The sequence below is a fragment of the Micropterus salmoides genome, unplaced genomic scaffold (assembly GCF_014851395.1).
Source record: "Micropterus salmoides isolate LMB-PRFRI ecotype aquatic unplaced genomic scaffold, ASM1485139v1 Ms_hic_scaffold_20, whole genome shotgun sequence".
NCBI lineage: Eukaryota > Metazoa > Chordata > Actinopteri > Centrarchiformes > Centrarchidae > Micropterus > Micropterus salmoides.
The window spans coordinates 12,841,687-12,867,395 of record NW_024041151.1 but is presented as its reverse complement, the minus strand read 5'-3'; the positions used below and the strand labels follow the sequence as shown (position 1 = coordinate 12,867,395).

At 40.8% G+C, this 25,709-nt stretch overlaps 1 protein-coding gene across 1 annotated transcript in view; it reads right to left on the bottom strand.

The window, feature by feature from the left end:
- The window catches only part of dym (dymeclin), a 54,696-nt gene that overhangs the window by 10,161 nt on the left and 18,826 nt on the right, over nt 1–25,709 (bottom strand). The window contains exons 13-16 of the mRNA XM_038733617.1: nt 25,576–25,670; nt 19,203–19,302; nt 4,691–4,873; nt 2,750–2,863 (exon numbers count right to left, since the gene is read on the bottom strand). Of these exons, the coding sequence (XP_038589545.1) occupies nt 2,750–2,863; nt 4,691–4,873; nt 19,203–19,302; nt 25,576–25,670 (492 nt within the window). The remainder of the gene's footprint in view (nt 1–2,749; nt 2,864–4,690; nt 4,874–19,202; nt 19,303–25,575; nt 25,671–25,709) is intronic.

Sequence of the window (25,709 nt, the reverse complement as noted above, 5' to 3'; positions counted from 1 at the left end):
TGTTAACACTGCATATCGTTAGTGAACACTCCAGCCGGTCACTTTTTGGTTGTCATGGTAATGTATACGTCCGACTATTAACCACACCCCCATTTTCTGTTTGAGAAAGAACGTTCACCAAAAACGGCAGTTAAAACTGGCAGGAGGGGGCTTTAAATTTAGCCAGCCAGTAATTAAAATTTCAACACAGAACTTGTAAGATCAATCATTTGGTCTCTTATACAGCGTTCATTGAAATGCACTGTACTATAAAACATGAAAATGACTCCAGGATAGAATAACCTGACTATTAAATGAAAAACTAGGCGGAATAAATAACATGCTAAGACTGGACTTCTTACATCTCTTTTTGTAAGCACTCACCATGCACACACACAACTGATTAAGACACCACAAGCTTTTACTGAGAGTTACCAACTTATTGGCGATTCCACACAACATTAATCCAACGTATGGATTTTCGCATTGGGAGCTGTAGAGCAGAATGAGCTCATAAGATGAAGGGAAGCGAAAGGTAGAGAGACAGCTGTTGGTTTGAGTGATGGGAGCATCAATCAGCGGGCACTTCTCCCAGAGGAGAAATAGTCCAGATATTCTCTTTGCTTCACATCGCCCTGTAGAGCTGGAAAGCACTCAGATATTGGAGAGCCAATGTGGAGACTTTTACACAAAAACAAAGACGGACACACGTGGCTGCACACTCATTAGCTATTTTTAAGCAGAGATCCCGCAATACTGCTGTAAAGAAGTCCAAACATTACACCTTTGTTTTTTTTTGTTTTTTTTTTACAGTGAACCAAACAACATGATTTTAGATTAACGATTAGCATTCTGGAAGCAAAAGAGTGAACAACATGTAACAATGACATCAGCCTCTAGTGCGACGTAACATAGGCATATGGCATCCACATAGGGCAGTGACACGCTTTCCAAACAATACTGATGGCAGGTGAGTGTGGAGTTGATTTTGCTAGCCGTGCACATTAATGCCACTCTGCAAACAAAATTAAAGTTGCTTTGCATCCCATGCAACATTATACAAACAATGGCAGATTCATGCAAGCAACGTGTTTGTGCGATTGGTTTGATGCTAATCAGTGCTAGCTGCATTTTAAACCCCACCGGTGGTGGGTCACACATATAACCTGTCATCAAAACGTCACAGCAGTAAAACAATAATGCTATTGAAATATTTATAAATTTTATTTATTATAATTTTATTAATTTTATTAAAAAATATAACAAATGTTCAATAAATGTTAAATATATGATTTAATTCATTTGAATTACAAACAGGGGCGGCACGGTGGTCCGGTGGATAGCACTGTGGCCTCACACCAAGAAGGTCGCGGGTTCATGTTCTTCCCCGTCTCTGTGTGGGTTCTCTCCGGGTGCTCCAGCTTTCTCCCACCGTCCAAAGACATGCGGATTAGGTTGATTGGTGACCCTAAATTGTCCTTAGGTGTGAGTGTGACTGGTTGTTTGTCTATGTGTGGCCCTGCGATGGACTGGCAACCTGTCCAGGGTGTACCCCTGCCTTTCGCCTGATGTCAGCTGGGATTGTCTCCAGCACCCGCGACCCTGTACGCAGGATAAGCGGTTGACAATGGATGGATGGATGGATGGAATTACAAACAAATTAGCACTTAATTTTTCTATTAAGATATTTATTTTGTTAAGGGAAAGGGACGGATTTTTTTTTTTACTTAACTTCACTCATGCATATTTGTTAAGTGATCCACTGTTTGGCATCATGTGTTTGTCATGTTCTGACCATAAAGAATAGTTCAAAACCACAATTTACAATCTGGGTCCTTCAACTTTCACCAGGAGCAAAGATCAGCCTTTAACTTGAAAGAAATTTGACATTTATCGTGATGATCGATATTGAATGATATGAAATTTTTTATCGTTAACATTTTTGGCCGGTGCAACATTCCCGCCTTGAAAAGGCTGTATAAAAAGGGGCACACGATTATGCGTCTAAACACAGTGACCCTGAAGCACAAATGGCCATCTGTACACACACACACACACACACACATTCATATACCACATATACCAAGTATAGCTGACTGCATGAGCGTGCGTTACAAGCATAGCACTGTTGCTGAAGGACACGGCCACACGTCTCCATGTGTAATTCTACGGCTTTATGGTCGATGGCCACATTAACGTTCCAAGCTGCTGAATGAGAGCGAGACAGAGAATGCACATGGACTCGTGACCACGCACCATCCCTCTTCAACATCGGCTACCGAGACAAATGCCTTGCAGCCAGCCGCCAAGTATAGAACGTGAAACACATGATGAAACATGCAATTAAGAGCTTCAGTGCTGGCGAGGAGCAGAGTGGGGAGACCGCTGGTTACATATTTCCTCCTTGATTAATGGAGGAGCGCTAGGAAGGGCGGGGGTTAGTGAACCCGTCAGGAGTGTTGGGGGTGTTGGGTAACGAGGCGCGGTGGCAGATTTATGTCTCCGCCTCCCCTCCCCCCAATCTTACGCGCCCATGACGAAGTGCCCCCCCCCCCAATCCCATCTCCTTGAAATGTCATTACATGTTCGAATGTAGCAGGCCAGCAGCGATGGAATGAAGATGAGCATTAATGGTAATGAGAATTGGGCTTTAGCCTTTTGTCTCATGTCCCAATGGCTCATTCGATCTTACCCTCTCCCCCAGTCCACATCCATATCCCATACCTCTTCCTCTTTCCATACCTTACAACCTTTGACAATGCAGATTTACCTTCAGTCTGTCGTTGGGCAGGGCCTGGGCTCCTTTCATGATGACCTCCTGGACCCTCTCAACTGACAGGTCAGTTCCAGCCTGCTCCAGACGCTGACTGAAGAAGCCGATCACCTAAAGGTCACACGAGAGGAAACAGCCAATCACAATACAGAACCCAAATTTGCCAAAAATATGCTTACTTGCTTTCTTGCCAAGAGTTAGATTTGTTCTAGAAGACGGATACTACTCTAATTTCTGTCAGTTTAATATGAAGCTACAGCCAGGCAACGGTTAGCTTAGCTTAGCATAATGACTGGGAACCGGTAGAAACAGATAGCTTGACTCTTTTCAATGTATGTATTTGCCTCAAACTTCCAGTGTCGGCCGGGCTGTAGTCTAAATCCTGTTCTTGTTTCTAAATACACAGGATCTCATGTCATCTTGATCGCACTGATATCAACTCCCAGTTCTGTCATGAAGCTCTTTGACTCTTCTAATCCTGCTGTAAGCAGCTGTCACATTGATACTGCAGTAGCCACACCCTATATGACGACACTGGGTGCAACATGGAGATCAAAGTTAGAACAAAGTGGCATCATGCTATGAACAAGAATACTGGTGAATGTTACAAGCTTTTAACAACATTACGTGTTGTTTACAGCAAAACAAGCTAGCTTGATCGGTTTCTAAAAATAAAAGTTGATGAACTGACTATAAAACTAATTGATTTCTGCTTTCAGAGTGTGGAAACCTGCAAAAATTCAACAGCTGGCAGACTTCAGAAATATAATAATGAGATACTACTGAGTAGCTGGTGAATTCAAACAATTATTTGTCAGTGGCTGGTAGATGTTCACATTTTAAAATGTTAATTTTACACCCTGGAACATAGGCTCGGTTAATATGCCTGTGGGCTACATACTCAGAACATACATACAGTATTTTAAATTACTAGTTCACCATAGGGTTTGAGCATGTTTCATCCGACTTAAAATAAGCACTTAACTGAAGCTCAAATTATGTAATGCCTTCTGGGTTTAAGCCCAAACAAGAGATCAAGGAAACTGTGTTTCCACTCACTTCTGTGCTATGTTCTTCCCTGGAGAAATGTTTGATATTTGATAATTAAAAAACTAAGTATTACAGATTCTTTTTAATGCTCTTTTTTGGTCAAACCAACAGTGTTAAATGCATCTACAGGCAATGTTTTCACTGCTCACATTATGTGGTTGCTTAAGAGAATTCAAACACACCAGAGCCTACATAGCAGTGTGTGTATGTGTGCAGGTCTACATCTATCTAATACTAATCTCTTCATTAACTCTGAAGGCATCCCATCCAGGGTTAATTTGGAGGAGCTAAGCAGGCCCATCATCCTGAATCTCATACTTACACACAGAGATTTACAAGCACAGGGAAGGCTTCGGAGAATATCCTTAGGGAGACTGACAACTGAGGGATTCTAGATAGTGTGCTCCCCTCATATTTATGGATACCAGCAAAGCCCATGGCAATGTATGCAGCAGCCTCCATCCCTCACACATAAATACTCATACACACCAAAGCTTCCTTTCCTCCTCTATATGACTAATACAGCTATGAATGACAGCTTTCTCTTGCTCTGTTCCTTTCTTTCCCATACACCGAACACTCTCAATGAATATTTGACACAGAGCCTCTCGACACAAGGGGACTGATTAATTCATCAATACAACTTAAGCTCACAGAGCTCTCAGCATGCCGTACAGTCCAACTGCACAATATGTTAATGATGCAGCCTGCATATGTGCCTTTCCCTGCAGACAAGGAGGACATTCAGGGAAAATCTGTATAACCTTGATCTATGGAATAATTACCACCAATCAGCCAACAGCATGAGGTAAAGTGCTCCCAGGTTCAAGCTTCTCTTAAAGTCACTTCTGATATTTGGGTGCCTATCAGGGAAAAAAGCAGACTGACCGTGTCCAGGTTCTGCATGATGTCCTGGAAGGATGGGTGCATCCTAAACTGCTCAAAGAGCTCCCTCTTGTAGAGCAGCGCATACACCAGGTTGGGGTTGTGGTGTAGAGAGTTGCACAAGCAAGAGTTGATGATTTCCAGCATCATGCGGATCACCTCCTCAATCACATTCAGATCCTGGGCCTGGGGGGGAGAGGGAGGATGGTAAAAGGTTAATTGGTTTCCCACTAGAGTGGTTTCACTTATAATGATGTTTTTAAACGATTGCTTCCTGATTGGTTGATCAGCAGGGGGGAACAGAAAGGTGGAAGAAATGGCAGAAGGATGGATGAAAGGAAGGATGGAGGAATGAACAAAGTTGTCAGGCAAGGTCTTAGTGAGGGATAGATAGGTGACCTTGTAAGCCACAGAACAGGTCATGTCACAGTGTGTTTCCTCTTGGGGCAAAGACAACTGTCACTAGTGACGGGTGACAGTATGGGAAAAGAGGGGTGTCGGAACGATGGAGAGATGAAGGGGTGTTGAGTGGCTGACAAGATCAGTTACTTACAAAAGTTCTTCACACAAAGTCAGATCAAAATGTAAAGCAATTAAGCTCAAATGCTACCACCAGCAGCTGGTTAGCTTAGCTTAGCACAAAGACTGGAAACAGGAGAAAAGAGTTAGCCTTGACCTGTCTGTAAGTAACAAAATCCGCCTACCAACCGTGGACCTATTATTATAACAAGAAGTGAGAGAGTGTGAGTGTCTGTGTGTGTGAGACAAATATGTTGTCCATCATAAGCTTGTCGTAGTTTTATTCAATCATGTGATAACCAAACCATTCTCATGCCCTTCAAAAACACTTCCTTTTATTCATCTCTTGTAGTAAATTAAATCAGCACTAGAGAGCCAAGTCTTTACATTACAATATTGAAAAATGTTTTCTGTGCCGTATTGTTAGTTGTTGAGGTCTTTATAGTCGCGTGGGAAAGTGTAAAAATTTACTTTTGCATAAGAGACCTGGTCCAAATTGACCTGAGAAAAACTCAATCCAAAATGTTGTCCTGAACAGTGGAAGAACACCAACAGTCAGTAGCATTTCACAATTTACATATTAAGTCTTGCTTCAGAAACATTTTTTTCTCCTGTTATGGACTATGTTGAATCATGTGATCACAGTTAAGTCTGCTTAGATGCACTCAAGTATTAGACATATCAACGCACATAACCGAGAATTTCAGAAATGTAACAGGACCTTGCGCAAATTAAACTCTTAGAATTCAGCCTGACTTTGTCCCAGTTGGGTCTAGGTTACTGGGAACTGGGTGGACCTGTGATAACCTCGAGACATGGACATCCTCTTCTAAGAAGTCGAAAGCTAAAATGATTATTTATAATGATTTTATAAAAATTTTAATAATGATTTCTACATTTGTAAAGATCAAAATGTTTTGCTGACATTGTAGGTTGGTGCTACGAAACCTTTAACCTTTGTTCCACCAAGTGTAGCTCTTGAAATAGTTAACTTATTTAGCCGTAGGAGTTTTGGTAGTTCCAAGAAGATCGCTCTCGTCATTAATATGGAAATCTAAGCATCAAGGTATTCTAAAATCTGATCAGACCATCTGCTCTATTTCGGGAACCTGCTGTTTACAAACAGAGATTCTATCATGCATTGTTTTTTAGTTAGTGCGCTCACAACAATGTGTCCGCACAGACAGACAGACGCCACCATGACGAGATAACGTCCCACATGGTATGCTCCATGGAGGTACACAAAGGAAACAGCAGAGAGACTGTGGGAAAATGAATAATCGTTATAAAGATAAGAACCAGGCAGCAATGAATTGCAGAATACATTTCAAGAGATCATATATGATTTCCCGTAGTGTGACTACTGTGGGTACAGATCTGCAAAATCTATCATGTACTGATTGTATTATAGATAAGATTCCTAGATGCTGCAGTTTCCAAATCAATCTAAAAAAACCCAAAAACAATGAATAGTAGCACGCTTCATCTCAATGAAAGCAAATACTGCAAGCAAATGTAAATGTTTTTCACCTGCCAAAAAGCAAAAAAAAAAAAAAAAGTATGACAATGCCATACAATTTTGTCTAATTTATTACAAGAGTATTTTAAAAAGTGTTTAATTAAGTGTACCGTGAATGTTTGCCGTGAGATGTATCTTCTCTTTAAACCGTATATCTATGTTGGGCAGAACAGAGCGAAAAAGCTAAGAAGAAGCTGAGACAAAAACACAGACCAAGAGAATGCAGGAGTCAAGAACATTGAAAGCAGCTTAGCTTAATGCCATAGTATACTGATGAAATAACTCCAATGGTAGAATGACATCTAATGTAACACACACGGCAAAGACTCTCCAACCTGTTTCAGTGCTGATCCTGAGTCTGTATGATTATCAGGAATAGCACTGACCAAGTCACATTTAAAGTGTTATGCATGTGAGTAAATCTGTCACCAATATAGAGACTTAAATCCATTTTTTTGTTTTACATAAACACATGACAACACAGTTTTTGTTTGAATCCCTTAAAAAATTAAAAAAATAAAAAAACCAACTGAGACCAAGATATGTATGGAGCAGGACACTTTACAACTTCATTGTTTCATATACAACATATTTTTGGCATTTCTGTACACATACCCCAAATCAATGAATGTCTGATTGAAAATTATTTTAAGGCATCTAGTTTTTTGGAATACACAACACATAGGATCCGAAGACAAGATTAATAGCGTTTACTTTTGCCTTCCTGGTGACGCTTTGCCTGTGTCCCTCAGCTGTGCATTAGAAGTCCACTCACAAGGGGACATGATGTTTCCTGCATGACTATGACCAGACAAATATATTAAAAGATTTAGTCTAAATGACTGCCTGGCTACTCTGTTAATACCTGCCTCTACGGCCAGAGTTCAACGCAGATGGGTAGCTTTCCTGCAGTGTGTGGGCATCAACTTACATACAGACGATCCCCTGCAGACAGTGTACTATTGATCATAATGTGACAGTAGCTCAGAAAGGGACTGAATACCAATCAAAGACTGTAACATTTAACATAACACTAGAACAAGTATATAAGCATTACATAACTTCACAACTGCATAATTAGTCAAATTGTGGGATTGTGAAAGAAAGAAGTAACTTTAAATGCTTAATTGACCAGTTGAGCCCGTTGGTCCCAAAACTTCAATCACCATTTCTGCTTTACAGGAAGCCTCGCCTTAGAGAGTACTCATCAGCAACTTCCTCTGAGGTTACATCCTGGCTCATTTCAGGCTTGAAATGAGAAAAGTGTATTCCCCTGGAAGTTTTGCAATTCCTGTAAAATACATTAGAATAAAGTGCCGAGCAGGCCAGTTGAATCTTTAATCTATAAATCAGTAAAGCTTTATAAACAAAGGCTTGTTTCCTGCACTATGAGACACATTTAAACCCTTAGAAAATGTAATAAAGAACATTCAAATCCGTTTAGCCACAAGTTACCATAAAAACAAACAAGACCTTCCATAGAAAAGAATACAGGCCTTTATGTTTTCCACAGCTAGACTTATCCTAAAGGATTCATTTTAATGACACATCATTGTTGTGATGATGACCTGTTTTGACCAAGAATTTGCTAATACCAGCTAAGACCAGATTCAAAACAGCAGCTAGGCGAGACTGCAATGACAAGCTGATTGGAAGCTGAGATTCCACTTCTAATCTGGGCTAACCATCTTTATCGAGACGTGTGTATGTGGTAGCATTTTATATTCCATCTTTGGTGTCCTGCTTTGGAAACAAGTCCTTATCTTATAAATACCTTTGCTTCCTTTTTGGTAGCCACATATCAGCATATGCACAATCACATGTACACAGAACCAGCATCTGAAAGTAGGCAGGGGGATTAGCATGATTGTGAGTCTGTTGCACGTTTACCATGATTCAGGATTGCCACACTCAATAACGCATTGCATTGACTTCCACAGGCTGGCGGAGGAAGGTGTGCGGTGGTGTTAAGCTTTAATAGGCAGACCTGGATAGGCAAGTGGAGGAGAGCTGGCTATAATGAGGATTGATTGTGTGTCTGGAAGCAGAGGGGGCTCTGAGCTCAAATCCACTGCCTAGCTAGACCTGCTCTACTCTGTTCTACTGTGGCAGGCCATAATTAGACAGAATGCAGGGATAGATATTGGAGACAACCGAGTAGGAGGAAGAGGAGGCAGCAGAAGGCGGCAAGAATGGAAGCAGAACAGTTGATGGAGAAAGTGAATGCGATGAAGAGGAGACAAAAGGAGGAGAGGGAGGCCGAGTAGGAGTGAGGAATGCCTGGTGTGTTTGTTCTCTAGCTCTGCACCCAGCTTAATGAGATTAGCCTGGGAGGGAAAAAAAATGCCACACTGGGGAATTCAGGTCACATGAAAATAGGCTAGCTAGACGTCTGCTTGCCTGTGTGTATGTTTGTCAAGTGGATGAGATTAAGAGGTCCATGGTCTACTTTTGAAACCCAGACAGGATTTAAATATACTGGCTCCTCCTCTTCCACTTCCCACTCTGTTCGCTTGCACTTGTTTCCCCCACAAAAATGCTAGACAGCCAGAAAACACCTGACATGTGTTTGTATGACTGCATGAAACCATTACAGCCATTCTTTCTCTTGCTCATCCTTCCTGATTTTTCCTTCCCCACCCCTCCTCTTCTCCTTCTCCTCCAGTCATGTGCTATTTTCCAGCCTCCTGCATTGTCATTTAGTCACAACCACTCATGCCGCTATTTAATGTCTTCTCTCCACCCAGAAAAACACAGGCCTCAGATATAAGCTATATAATTAGTCGCAATGATCCCCATTTTACTTGATTTACCATTTACACAAACCTTACAGGAAGGCTGTGTACTTATACACCTCTGTGTGTGTGAGTGTGTGTGTTTGAAAGCTCTCACATTCTCATTCTGCCGCACCTCAACATGCTGGGCACGAATGTGTTATGTCTGCAGGTATGTTTGACCTTTGCTATCTGTCTGACAAGGGAAATTATAGAGTTTACAGATGCAATCAGTGACTGGGAAGGACAGTGCCAACACAGTCTGAGTGTGTATGTGTGTGTCTATCATACCCATGCATGTTTTTATGCAAGTGATTTTTTGTGTGTGTGTGTGTGTGTGTGTGTGTGTGTGTGTGTGTGTGTGTGTGTGTGTGTGTGTGGACAGGGTGTTTAGAGACACAGACATGTAAATCCCTGTAAAGTAGGAGCTGGCATCATTAAACCAATAGCTTAGTGATTCCCTGGCTGGTCCCATTGCTCACTGCAGGCTGTTGCAGGGCAGACAAACCAGACATATTAAGAAAGAGTACTGACAAAGACAAGGGCATGGAGATAAACACAGACAGATACACAGTGAGACAAACAAAAAGAGTGAATAGCCACACCTATAAGGCAGCTTGAAATCTGTTTTGAGAATACAAGACGGAATATTTGCATTTTTCATCCTAGATGCAAAAGCATAATGAGGAAAAAAATGAATATGAATAAGAAAGATGGAGGAAGGAAAGCATGAAGAAAAAAAAACAAAAAAAACAAACAAAAAAAAAACACCACATGGACAGAGAGAGAGCCAGACTGGCTGAGTAGCAGCAGCCTGCCATGCCTTTTGGGAGTTTTTTTTTTTTTTTTTTTTTTTAAAAATAGGTCATTGTCTGACCTGCATTATGGTACCACGGGCATGTCATAATCACACCATTTTGTAGGGCATTGTGCCCAGGTCGGCCTCTTATTACCCCATAGCCTCACAAAACATCCTTCGTCTCTCTCACACACACACGCGCGCAAAAGATATTGCTTGCTCCCAGAACTACAGCAACAACGCAGACTGCCAGTCCGCGTCTAGGATCTGTTTAGGAAAGACTGTTAGACAATCGCTGCATCACTCTCTGTGTGGAGGGGAAGTCCAGCATATTTGCAGACAGACACCTTATTATCTTGGCTAGCACTAACAGCAGGGGAGCTGGGGGCAAAACAGCAGTGGTGTCGGTGATGACACGAGGGATAATGGAAAATAAAAAAAAATAAAATAAAAGATGACGTCAACAGTGGCAACAGCACTCTCACACGCGGATAGGTGGGCAGTGCTAATTGATCTGCTGCTAGCTGTGCTCTGTTGTGCTGTGCCTCAACCAGGAAAAGACCAGGGCACAGCGGGGCTACCTTAATTACCATTTGGAAGCAGACAGTCATTAGGACCCCAGAGCACCTGCTGCCTGCAGGGGTGGCACTCCCAACTGCCCGAGAATAAACACAAAAAGAGTCAGAGCACCAGGGGGAGAGATCATAAGAGGCTGACAGATATACAGAGAGACAGGCTAACAAGTAATCTAACACCTAGGTGGCTAAGCCTAGCAGCGTCTTCACTAGGCAGGTGAGGAAATATATTCGAAATAGACTAAAAGCTCTCAGCAGGATACGGTCTTAATGAGTGGAACCCAAGGAGACAGACTTGATATAATGAGCTACATAAAAAGGCATCAGTCTGACTGGTATCAGTCTAAGAGGTTCCTTAGAATTTGTTAAAGTCAACCTCATTATAGATCATTTTATTTATTTGTCACTTAACTTTTATAAAGACCACCTTTAGATTTATCTATCTATTTATTTCCCCATTTACTGGGGCTTGTTACTAACCTTCGTGGGCGTGCAGAGCTAAACAAGAGCTGTGTAAAGGGGGCTGCATCAATGGGCGTGTGTTGCTACAATGAAATATGATTCAGGAAGTCCAGTTAGATCCTGGAGTTTGAAGGCACCAAATCCCTGTCATTTGTGTGAGGAAGTATTTTGCTACTCTGGAAAGCTATCACAGTAGCAATCGCTTTATGTTTCATTGTGGTAACCACAAGGTCAACAGCAGAAATATGGAGTTCAAGTTACAAAATAATCTACCAGGAATGTGTGCTTGCATATATTTGATTGGCCAAATGCACGCAAACGTTGCACTGATAGCTCACATTGTCTTGCCTGATGAAGATCTCTGTTAGATAGAAAAACTGCTTTGTAAAATTAAATCTACTGAGAGTTTATAGTACAATGTGTAAATCTTTAGTCTTACAGTGGCCAACACATATTTACACTTACATATTGTGTTCCAGCAAAAGTTGAGCCCTCGGTCTTGGCATCCCCACTGTGTCAATGGTCTGGTCCCATTCAAATGGATGAGGGAGCTGAATTGTTTCCGAGCAGTGCTAATGTCTGTGTGAACGCAGCCTTAGAAACAGCAAGTTATATTTGATTAAAGCTTACGTAACAGTAACAAGTGACTACTCCATCATTTCTTTCCGGCAAGTGGCTGTGCAATCAAAAATGATGGTTTTGTTGGAAAGTGTAACTATCCAGTGTTGGGTGCAAAGGACTTAAAATCCATCCATCCATCGTCAACTGCTTATCCTGTGTACAGGGTCATGGAAGGGGGGTGGGGGCAAACGGGGCAAACAGGGCAAACAGTGTCAATTTGCTGTCCCCTCAAAATAACACATCACACAGCCATTAATGTCTAAACCGCTGGCAACAAAAGTGAGTACGGTGAAAATGTCCACATTAGGCCCAAAGTGTCAATATTTTGTGTGGCCACCATTCTTTCCCAGCTACCTTAACCCTCTTGGGTTTATCAGAGCATCACAGGTTGCCACTGGAGCCCTCTTCCACTCCTCCATGACGACAATCACGGAGCTGGTGGATGTTAGAGACCTTGCACTCCTCTACCTACTGTTTGAGGATGCCCCACAGATGCTCAATAGGTTTTGGTCTGGAGACATGCTTGGCCAGTCCATCACCTTTACCCTCAGCTTCTTTAGCAAGGCAGTGAAGTGTCATTTCTTCAGTGTCACATGAAAAGATATAATCAAATATTTACAAACATGTGAGTACTCACTTTTGTGAGATACTGTATACAAACAACAACAACAACAACGACAACTCACACTCACATTAAGGACATTTTAGGTGGGAGCAAGCCGGAGCACCCAGAGAGAACCCACACAGACACGGGGAGAGCATGCAAACCCCACCCTTAAAGGTCTTGGACGACCAGGGTTCGAACGCACAGTTGCTGTGAGGCGACAGCGCAAACCACTGCACCATCAGACTACGATGCAAAATCATCAACTGTAGGCAAATACATTCCAGGTTTGAATTGGTAATGAATTGAGAAAGGTAAAATGTATAGGCGTCCTTCACCTTCCTCATCTCTCCACCCTGGGTATTTTCACATGAAATGACAAGAAGGTGTGTGTGTGTGTGTGTGTGTGTGTGTGTGTGTGTGTGTGTGTGTGACAGGATAATGTAACATTCACACTTCACTCAATCACTTCCTACTTTCAGGTATGAAATCATGTATGAAGGGAGACACTGATCCCTGTCCTTGCACGTGATGTTGTGCCAGAGTCTACATCAGCACCATGGTATTAGATGAAATGGACGTGGCAAAACTGCCATATTTAACAATCTCGAAGACTGAGAAGTAAAAGCTGAAATTACACGAGATTCCCATTTGTGACACTGATCATAGACATTTCACATAAAATGTGCAGAGGGGAGAAAGATCAAAAGAGGACAGAAATATATTCCCAGCAAAGTCTCCCTTTTTAGTGTCTCTAAGCTGTACATAAAAGCAGATAGTATTTTTAATGTATCTGTCAACAACTGTAAGTCCTCCTGTGGTCCCCAGTGGAGGCTGGTGTTTAACAGTAAAACACAGTGGTGATAAAATATATATGTCTTCATAGGAGAAGCTATAATTGTTGAAAATAGTGTACATTAATAAACACTTAAAATGCCTTTATATCGGCTTACAATTACATTATAGTGTATTATACAAACCATATATTAAATATGATATACTGCATAAAAAAGCTAAATAGGGGAAGTTACAGTAAAATCTTAACCTAGCAAGATACTTATGGCATCTATTTTACCAATTTTACAACACTGGTTTGAGAGCATAGCCGCATAATAGAACTCAAAATCTTTTTCCATGTGACTATAGCCCAACCAATACTGGATATTTGAGACAAATACTGATATAGATATTTGTTGTATGACATGGATACTGCATTTTTTTCAACAAAAAGTCTTGATAGGGTTTCCTTAGGTTTACAAAATAAATTATGACCAAGATACATACTTAGCCAGAAATTTTACAGTTGAAAAGTCAACCTGTCAGTGTTCTATGGTTGAGAAACCATGTAACACTGTTTCTAAATGACCTCAAACCTAGTTGGGCATTTCGGTTTTGGAATTTCTTGTTTATCAGCCAAAATATACACAAATATATCTGCAATACGCTAATTCATCGGTCTAACTCCACTTGGGACCTTGAAGACAGCATTAGTATATGTCGTATTTATTTGAGTCATCAACTGACAATGTAAAGCCCACTCAGACAACAAAAAAAAATTACAACAAAGCAAAGCATCTGTAGATTTTGTAAAACAATCTTGTAGCCTAATAAGAAAAGTGGCAAATTCCTGGAAGGCCTGATAATAAACAGAAGGCATAATGTTTATTATCTGTTGATATATCCTCGGGCTGTGCTTTTTCGCTAAACAAGAGGAATGGTGCTACAAAGCTAATGCATGTGTCTACTCTGGCTATTAAAAAGAGATCACAGATTGTGACTCAACCAGTGCACATAAACACTTAGACAGGGTGGTCCAACATGCTTCTAGCTGTGTGTGTGTCTCTCTCTTCCCAGAAATATGCAACAGTAAACAGACTAAGAGGCAGAGGCAAGTAACATTACCACTACCACCGGCTGGGAGTATAAACAGTCACACATAATGCACAGCACTCCTATTTTTTGTGTTTTTGTGTACCAGCTCATACAGTATGTCACTGCACATATCTCAGGTAAGAAAAAACATCTGCAATCAGAAGTGTAGAGAGGAACCATGGGACCCCTTGAGAGCTGCCGTGCTTGGACTGGGAGCCTCTGGATGTACCCTGGAGGCCCTAGCCCTTCACTCTTTCTTCACTGACAATAACCAGACACAGCACCACAAACGCATACAGGGATGGGGATGGGGATGGGGATGGGGATGGGGATGGGGATGTGTATGTGTATGTGTGTGTGTATGTGTATGTGTGTGTGTGTGAGAGAGAGAGAGAGATACAGAGACAGATATTGACCAAGAGGCAGAAAGCAGGGGTGGGGGGGCATTAACACATAAGCATAATGCACCCAGCTTTAACCCACAGCATAGAACATTTTATGTTTTTCATATCCTCCTCTGAGTCGCTCCCTCGTAAAGAGAGCAATTTCATGACCAGGACAATCCCACATTAAACAAACATTAGTTCTCTCTCCAGAGCCAGACTCCAAATTACATTGTTTCCAGATGCCCATCACAAACCCACCCTCTCTGCAAACCCCCTCTCATCTCCTCCTGCTGCTTCTTTCTGCCTCTTTCCATTGTTCTTCTCTTCTACTCATGTTCTGCTCCTGTTTATCTCTCCCTATAGTTCCCCACACTTCCTGCCTTCCTGATTAAAGATGCAGATTTGTAAACACCACAAGAACAGGCTGTTTTCAGCTACACAACGACTGGAGGAGGAGAGGAGGGCCAGAGATGGAGATAACAAAAGGACTCGACAGGATGAGACAGAAGTCCTCTTTTTAGATGTCACATCTCCAAAGCCAATCACGGACCGTAGCCAGTGTGTGGGGTCTTTACAAGTGGCCAGATAAAGATAAGAAAAGCTATGCATAAGGTTTTATGTAAATTTCAGTTTAAGATTCATTCATAGGATAGAAATAAATGGCTGGTCAGCTGATGTTTAGTTGATAGATAACATTTTAAACCATTAATGTCAGTTGTATGGAATAACCTTAATTTCATTTGCCAGACATTTGCTTAAAATTTAGTCTATATGCAAAGAAAGTTTAAGGGCACGTCACACAGCGTTGAAAATTCAGTCCAAATGTAATTCAATTCAAATGAAAAAAAATAAAAGACACTACAGAGTACTTAGGGGTAGCAGCGCCTTGAGGTGACATTAGGATGCTAACATCTTCATAACATCAGTTTAACAGGTACAATGTGTACCAGGTTTACCATTTTGGTTTAGCATGTTTAAATACTAACATCTGCTAATTAGCACTAAACACAAAGTACAGGTGAGGCTGATGGGAATTTCATTCTTGCAGGTTTGGTCATAGACGACACATTCAATGTTTTACCACATATTTCTATTAATTCATCCTGAAGTGGACATGAATGTGTGATACTTGAGGAAAAGTAATCAATAAAGTCATAAGAAACATCCTCTCTGTAATTTGAATGTCTGTACAAAATGACATGGCAATCCATCCAACAGTTATTGAGATATTTCAGGTGGCACCTAAGTGGTAGGCAGTGCCCTCTATAGAGCTACACCACTTGCATGGCTAATAACAATTAAAAAAAAAAACCTGAGGAGGAATTCACAAAGGCTGACAAGTTGAGCACAATCAGTGACAACAAAAGCCAGAATCAAGGCCAGGCCGGAAGGTCCCCAGCCCTCTGAACGGGGAGCTTCCAAGTTTCTTCAAACACTCGAAAAAAAAACACTGATGAGGGCCGAGACATTCACTACTTTAATACATGGGAAAAGCTGATTGTGTGCTTTTGTGTGAGCTCATATTAAACTCAACTGCTGTCCAAGACACAATTAAACTGAATGTGTATTTCTCTATGTGGGTGTATGTGTGTGCACATGCTCAGAAGGAAAACAATACAACATGTTCCTTTTAATCAATGCATGTCAATAAAGCAAAAAATTTGACTTCTAGCTCTGTACAGTACTCACCGGAACCCTTGTAGACATGGGAACTAATGTAACATTGAGTTAGTATAGTCTGAGCTCAAGGATAACAGCGGTATCAGAAAAGTTGACCAGCTCGGGCTTAAAAAGTCTATGACCCAGACTGGATGTCACACAGTGTTCTAGGAAAAAAAAAAAACCTCATTGTAAAATTCCCATGAAATAATCATCCTGGAGATCTGCTGTGTGCCCTTGAGCAATACCGTGTGTTTGTATTACTATATTCATTCTGAGTGCACTCTCTATGGACAACAGCTGGCCGGACTGATATCTTGATCAGAAAAGATTTAATCATAGCAAGGTTATCCATCTCTCTTTATATTTTTCTCTTCCATTTTAGTCACATATAGTGGGCGTTTATGCATGTATATAAATAAAACTGAGCATCAAAATAAACCCTGAAGCATCAAAACAAAGTTGGCTATTTGAATTTTATAGGTTTTTGTGTGTGTATGTTTATGTATGTACATAGATGTCTGTTTGTAAGGGGCCTCATCAGACAGTCTCTACACGGTTGAAGGAGCACTCAAATACTTTCACGTTTCCCCAAACACCTTAGGGCATCTATGGGGACCTCCTAATACATCTCCAACCCCCAAACAAACAAACAAACAAACAAACAAACAAACAAACAAACAAACAAACAAACAAACAAACAAACAAACAAACAAACAAACAAACAAACAAACAAACAAACAAACAAAAACAAACAAACAAACAAACAAACAAACAACAACAAACAAACAAACAAACAAACAAACAAACAAACAAACAAACAAACAAACAAACAAACAAACAACAAACAAACAAACACAACACACACACACACACACACACACACACACACACACACACACACCACACACACACACACACACACACACACACACACACACACACACACACACACACACACACACACCACACACACACACACACACACACACACACACACACCACACACACACACACACACACACACACACACACACACACACACACACACACACACACACACACACACACACACACCACACACACACACACACACACACACACACACACACACACACACACACACACACACACACACACACACACACACACCACACACACACACACACACACACACACACACACACACACACACACACACACACACACACACACACACACACACACACACACACACACAGGACCCTGCAAATCTAATGAGACAGCCAGACTGAAACGTATACAGACAGACCTTAAGGCAGAGGTGCATGAACACAAATACAGACAATTATACATAGTTAATGGTCAGCAGAGTGCACTCATTGGTGAGGCTACTAGTAAGATCCATAGATACTTGATTGCATTGGGACAACATCCTGATTAATTTATTGGTTGATACTCCCACTTAGTTACTGCTCTGGTGCTGTTAAGATTTCAATTTCAGATTAATGCTGATGTTTCAGAGAAATTTCAATATTACTGTGGTGCCACTCAGAATGACTAATTTTAACATTCAATTTTATAAACACTCAATACTTTCATCAATATTATTCTACAAGTGGAGACTCCATTTCAGTACAAATTAAATGAGTGGGACGTGGGCTGGAAAACAAATGAGAACAAGACAAAAGGATTGAAGTAGACACAGCTGCAGACTGCCACTTCACAGCGGGCCTGCAGCAACAGGCCTTAAATTTGATGCTTTCGAGCGGCTGAAAACATACAAACAGCATCAAACAGTGCACCCCATCCTCAAATGAATCCCAGTGAGTCCTAAAACGGTTGACGTAACTGATGCCAAGAGCAAAATGTGGAGTTGTCTCAGTCTTTTATAGCTGACTAAGAGAGACATCAAGAAGTATTTCAAAATCCCTGATGGACAAGATGCTACAAGGAAGACTAAATCAAGTGTGGAAGCACATGGCAATAAGTGCTTTCTTGTTTACTATAGCAACAGTTGATGTATGTATTGGAGGATTAACTGAAAATGTATTTAGATGCTAAATTATTAGCTTGAGTGATGTATTCAATAAAATGCGGTTGTAGGTTTGAATTTAAATGGTATGAGGACTGCTTGTTTTTCCAAATCATCAAAAAATAGTTAGGGTTACTTTAAATGAGAAGATCAATACCATTGTCATATCTGTATGCTAAATCTGAAGCTTCACTGAGCAGCTGGTTAGAATAGTTTAGCATAAAGACTAGAAACAGCTCGCCTGCCACAGTCAGGTCTTTTGAGCCCAGTGAAAAAAATTCCCCCGTACATAAGCACAAGCTTGCTGTTTCCCCTTGTTTTCAGTCTTTAGGCTAAGCTAAGCTAACTGTAACTTCATATTTAATGGGCAGATAAGAGACCGGTATCAATTGTCTTGTCAAACAGTCAGCAAGAAGGCGAATGTGGCCAAAATCCTGAACCATTTCTGTAACACAAAGTTTCGGTAACCACTGATTTATCACTACTTGGATCATATTTAGTAGCAGTATTAAGATCAGAACTTTTAGATGCTAAACCTGATATATAAACAGTCAAAATTCAAGTGCAAATTCATGTAACCTTACACAACACGTCAACTTCTGTACCTTATCCAAGTAGACATAATTTGGCAACCTCTTCTTGGCAACTGAGTGCACACACACACACACACACACACACACACACACACACACACACACAGAGATTACTCACATAGTCGGGCAAGGCTGTGTTGTCTCCCTGTCTGCCTCTCAGAGACTGTGTCGCCTGCTCCAAAACCTTGTTGTGCTTTTTGGAAAGCAAAGCAAATAAACTGCAGGAGAGACAACAGAGAGGGGAAAAGAAGTGAGAGCAGCAACGACAGATGAATGACACACTTCTACAAAGACTGAAGAACCCAATTACACATCGTCGTCACACTGCACATGTTGCCCAGTATTTAATGTGCTGTAAATTCTCAATGGCCTTCACTCACTTTAACTGAAGAGCAAAGCCTTTATTTAAGACAAATTATTATTAGAGGCGGGCCTGTTTTGCTTTCTAAATGAGGCCTTTCAAATAATTACTCTTAAAATAAGAAAACAATTATGACATTGGCAGGAGACTGTTTTAGAAATGATGTGTCAAAATGCTAAAAATTAGGCTTAATTTACCATTAATTTACAATCACAACTCCTTTTTCTAAACTGGCTTTGAGTAGCCTGAAGAGGTCACAGCCTTGGTTACTTTTCAAAAAATGTTATGTGTACATGTATGTGTTGTTGTCATTGTAGGTAGCTGACTTGCTTTACCCTTATTGCACTTGTTTGTGTGTGTACGCTTGTCCGGATGGGATTGCAAGATTGCATGTGATGGATGGGCACAGACATACGTCAAGAGTCCTAGAGTATGCTTGGGCGACCTTGGGTTGCAATAGGGCGAGTCAATACACACATGGGTCAGACACCATTAAAAGGCACGGTGTTCACTCGACATGTCTGGTCAAGCAAGAGAGTTGAGAAAAAAACCCACTTTTTATTTTCTATGTTCAGCTTTGCGTAGCGTGTAAAGAACAACTCGCTGACATACGTAGTTGTTTTTAACTCTACAACAACAAATAATAAATAAATAAAAATATTTAAAAAGTTCTGTTATACTGGTTGTCTAAAATGTAATATTTTCCCCTTCTTGAGCTGTTTATTACATTTTATATTATCTATTACAGAGGCTCATGGTATTTATTGAGGTGATTAGTATTATAATTATTATTGACCTTCTGTTTTAATTACAACTTTTAATAGTCTTTCTAGACCCCCAACGGTGTTGAATATTTAATCTGTGCGTCAATCATGGAAAAAAGCTGCAGAATAAATTCAGTTAAATGACAGTAAAGGGCTGAGGGAAAGTCAGATGCATGAACAGAGCTCAGCTAAGCCCCTTACAGCTACACCTGTCCATCTGTCAGCACTGGAAAACATACTCACAAAATCTCTCAGCATCCGTAATCCAGGCTAATTGGCCAAATGATGGCTGAATGGAGCTTTCTGAGCAGCTCTGAGGAGGTCTACTTGATATCTACAGACCTAATGTCAAAGGCTCTGTTGGCCACGACGACTTAATAGAGCCTGTCGTACTATCTAGTTAGTTTCCTATTTCAAATGCGAGACCACCTGGGACGCTTGCCTACAAGAAAAGCACTGTGACTAGTCGCTCTGTCATATCCCTCATTTATGCCAAAGCAGTGACGGACACGGCCCAGGAAACAGCTACATAGAAGGATTTCCACACTGCTGGCCTGATCCCAAAATCAGTTATGAGGCTGAAGTAATGACAGACATGGTCCACCCTGACACACTGAAGATGTAAAGGTGCTCTGTCTCTACCAGTTCAAAGGACGCTTTTTGTTTTTTTATGTGGACACACACAGCGGGTAGCTGTGTGCGGTTCTTCAAAATCTGAATTTGTATGTATGTATTTGTATGAGTTCAGAATTTCAGCTTTTATTTCCTGGTACTCACATCTAGATGTGTTGCCACCCTTTGTTTGAACCTACCCATTTTTTAAGTGAGCAAAACTATTGGAACATGTGACTGACAGATGTTTCTTGTTGCCCAGGTGTTGCCTTTTAGGTTGATTGTCCAAACATTAAATAGCTCTATATGTTTGAACCAAGGATGAAACCTTAAGACTAGTCATGCAAAGACTGCATTTCCTGTTAAAGAGCAGGGTTCGCGTTAAGGAGGATCTGAGCTCCCATGGAAGCTGTAAAATCATGCATCTGTGGGGGTCTCGAATTCATTTATCAACAACTATTATTTTGAATCACTCTGTATCAATAATGTATTTTTCATTATAATTAGTACATACTATCATCACATTAAACAAGATAAACAGACTTAAATGAACACACTTTCCTAATGAACTACGCTGCGCATTGCATGACTGACAGGATGGCTGCACTTCTCCACTATCAGCCACTATCTCGCGCAAAAGTTTTGACCGAACAAGTTGAGGCCGCAACCCGTGAAAATAAACTCAGTTGTATTGTAGCCTATTACTCTGTATTGACTGCACCTTATTTGTTTAGTATTAATGGATTTTTGATGCATCCTCCAATTAGTACAGCGCTATAAACGATAATATGCTTGCTACTTTGTGCCGGTGACAAGCGGGGCGATTGAAACTTTGCCTAGTGTGAGTAGACCTACACCCTGTTGCAATATCACAGACATCTGGGGCAAGTAGTGGACTGCTGTGTGTGCGTTGGCGTGTGTGAGAGAGAGGGAAATGCCGCCGGTAACGTTAGGTAGTAAATTACAGACCTCCACGAAGCTCAGATTATAACTGGAACCCTGATAAAGAGGATAAACCAACATGAAGTCAAGAGAGCTGTCTATGGGAGAAAAGCAAGCCATTGTCAAGCTGAGAAAAGACCAGAGCCATTGGACAAACATTGGGCATAGCAAGCACAACAATTTGGAATGTCCTGAAAAAGAAAGAATCTACTGGTGTACTGAGCAACAACAGACGTCGAACAGGTCGGCCAAGGAAAACAACAGTAGTTGATGACAGAAATATCGTTGAGAGCTGTGAAGAAAACCCACAAAACATCAGTAAGTGACATCAGCAACGACCTCCACAGTGCAGGGGTGAAGGTATCACAATCCACTGTTCGATGAAGACTCAGAGAGCAGAAATATATGCCGCTTTTCCATTACCAGTACCAGCTCAACTATACTAGACTCTGTTTGGCCGTGCTCCGTTTTCCATTGCAGATAGTAGGCCTATCCAGAGATAGTAGGCCTACCCCTCAATGTAGCTGGTCGTCATAGCGACGCCACACACAACTGCCATGATGTAATGTTCAAAGCGACACAGCTTTCTCTTTATTTAAGTTAAAACATTTCAACATTACTCAGAATGTAAACACAGATGAGCGGCATGAACACCTTACAGCTGTGTTTTCCTCTGCTGTTGTTGCTGCAGCGGTACAAGAACAACTTTTCCACAGTGGAAAACCAAACAAAGGCGAGATGATGGTAGCAGCAGAATGAATTCAGAAGTGTACAAAAAACATTTTGTCTGCCAATTTGCGGAGAAATGCATTGAAACTGATCGGGAGGAAGTTTATCATGCAGCAGGACAATGACCCAAAGCACACTGCCAACAAAACAAAGGACTTCATCAGGGGGAAAAAGTGGAAGGTTTTAGATGGGCCAAGTCAATCACCTGACCTTAACCCAACAGAGCTGCATTTCACCTCCTTTAGAGGAGATGAAGGGAGAAACACCCCGAAACAAACAAGAACTGAAAGAAGCTGCGGTAAAAGCCTGGAATAGCATCACAAATGAAGAATGCAACAGTTTGGTGATGTCGATGGGTCACAGGCTTGAGGCAGTTATTGCAAGCAAGGGTTATGCCACCAAATATTAAATGTTTTTACTTTAAGATTATCTGTTCCATTACTTTAGCTCACCTAAGAATGCTGTGGTCTAATACAAATGGTGATATGTCCTAAGTTGTTTAACACATCTAGATGTGAATAGCAGGAAATAAAAGCTGAAATTCTGAACTCTTGTCTCATACTCAACTTTTGATCTTAAACCCAAATGTCTTCAGTGAACAACAAAAACAAAGGAATTTGCTTTACCGTTCCAATATTCTTTGAGGGGACTATGTATGTATGTATGTATGTATGTATGTATGTATACAGCTATACAATTTCTGAAATTTTGTTAAGTAAAATGTAAATTAGTGTATCAACCACTTTTGTGATATATATTCAAAAAGACAAAAGATGTTTATTTACAGGCACTGTTTATTGCCTGTAAATAAACGGCACCAGCCATGTAACTTGTTACTGACATGGGTTTTTTTTGGCTTTCTGGTGGAGGTATGCAACGGTGAGTGGTAACATGACCTGAATAATTTCTCTACAGCAGAAGATTTAAAAGCAGTTACCGCAGTCTTTATCAAATAGTCTTCTAATATGCCAATTTTTGCAGTTACATTTTTACGCTTTTGTCCAAAACAACAAACAATGAACAAAACTTTTATACATCAAGCAAGCGAAAAACAATTACTGCAACATTTTGTCTTAAAACAAAAAAAATGTTTGGTTAGTTAAGTGTGTTCCACTGCAAACTAGAGATCAATGATGATCAAATGATACTTAAAATACTGTTTTGATATTTCATTTGTCATCCTAGTCATTGTTGTCAGATTATTTGGTTCCAGCTTCTCAAATGTGAATCTTTCTCAGTTTTGGACTGTTGGTCAGAACCAACGAAACACTTTAAGACGTCACCATGGCTCTGCAAAGTTGTGATGGGCATTTTTTAGATCAAACAGTTTATCCATTAAATGAGTGTGTAACTGGTGGATTAATCGATTATGAAAATAACTGTTAGTTGCAGTCCTACTGTGAACTTAGCTGTATCCTTTTAGTCAGCATGCTTTAGAGTAATCAGTGAATGAATGGACACATGGGCATGTGTGGTGACAATGCAACAGAAAGGGAATATTGATGAAGAGAGAGGATGAATATAAAATAATATGGAAAGGTTGGGTGGTGGAGGCTATTCAAACCCACTGTTGCCTGTAAATAAACAGCACCAACTGTGATTCTCTCCGAGAGTCAATTAAGGAGCAGAGTTCAGCACTGCCTGGCAGACATTTGGAAATTCCTGGCAGGAAATTCCCTTTATCTAGCCAGCCAGCCGGCCAGCCAGCCAGTTTAGCCCAGCCCTGGCCATCACAGTCATCATCATTACCATTATCATCAGACATGTAGTCATTTGCTCTCCATCACTACAGGACTGACATGAACACGTTCACAGACAGTGTTCCTCTCAAACTCAAAACACCAGATAGTTACAGATATGGAGAGAGACACAGGCAGGGAGATAAGAGGATCCTTGAGAGTGAGCATGAATGTGTGCACATCTTTAGGGAAGGAAACATTCATTGCTGTGTGCCTGGAGTTAACAACAAACAGACACGACACGAATGACTTGATGTTTGTGTGTGTATGTCTGCGGTTTGGACCTTGCCCTCTCAAGTCTTCCATCTCCTCACAGGCCAAACCCTTTCCCTCCGTTGCATAATGTTCTTCTGTACACAGGCACATCAGTCTGTCAATATTTCATTTCTTAGTCTCTTCTGCTGCAGCCATTGCCAAGTTACTATAACACTAAATATTTTTGTGCTGATTCGATGTGAATCACTAAAATGAATGAGTCTGCTTGTGTGTGAATTAGAAATCCCACCCTTGTATCTGTTTTGAATTATTGGCCAAGTATGTGTAACCATACAGGGAATTAGACCTTTTTTACTAAAACTCTATATACAGCATATAATGCATCTATGATGTACTGTATACGCTGGTGGCTTCTTTGCTTGCATCACACAGATGCCACTTACTTTTTGGCAGACTTTACTCACATTCATGCTCTGGGGAAGGCCTCTGGCTGAAACACAAGTACTGCTTTGGTGGTGTGCCACTATTTTCTACTTTAATAACTGATTAGTATTTTTGAGGTTGAGCGCCTACTTTCTCTTTGAGGAGTGCTTTATTTAATTCAAATTGTCGGTCAGAAAGGGAGCACCATTCAGCACAAGTAGTGGTGGACAATATAAGACGATGTTGTCAGAGATTTTGCCATACCACGTATACTGTGGTAGAAATGCTTTATCATCCCTAGGTGTATTAGACCATTGTTGGGTAGGCTGTAAATCAAAGAGCACAACTAAGGCAGTGTTAGCCAAAACAGACATATCCGTCTGGTTATTTCATCCATGAACAAATACTGAATTTATTAAATTAAACATGTATTGATAGTGATTTTAAAATCATAAATAATGAGGATTTTGTCCATATATCCCATTCCTAGTTGGATGATTATCAAAAACTATTAAAAGGTCAAGATCCAGATTCTAATTGAAACCAGTCAAGACAACCTATTCAATGTCAAACAGGAAAAGTCACTTAGTACTGTTTGTTTAAAATCGCACTTAATATTCTTCCAAAGGATAGATTTACCTGAGTAAGTTGAGAACTGTAGTAGGTCGTATAGAAAATGGTTAGATGGAAGGATAAAGTCCTCACCTGATGATGCGCTGGGCAGCGTACTGGTGAAGGCATCGAAACTGGCCTGACATGTTAGCAAGTGCAGCCAGACAGTTGGTGTGCAGGTACTTATCCTAGGGAGGATGCACACGCAAACATACACATTAACTGAT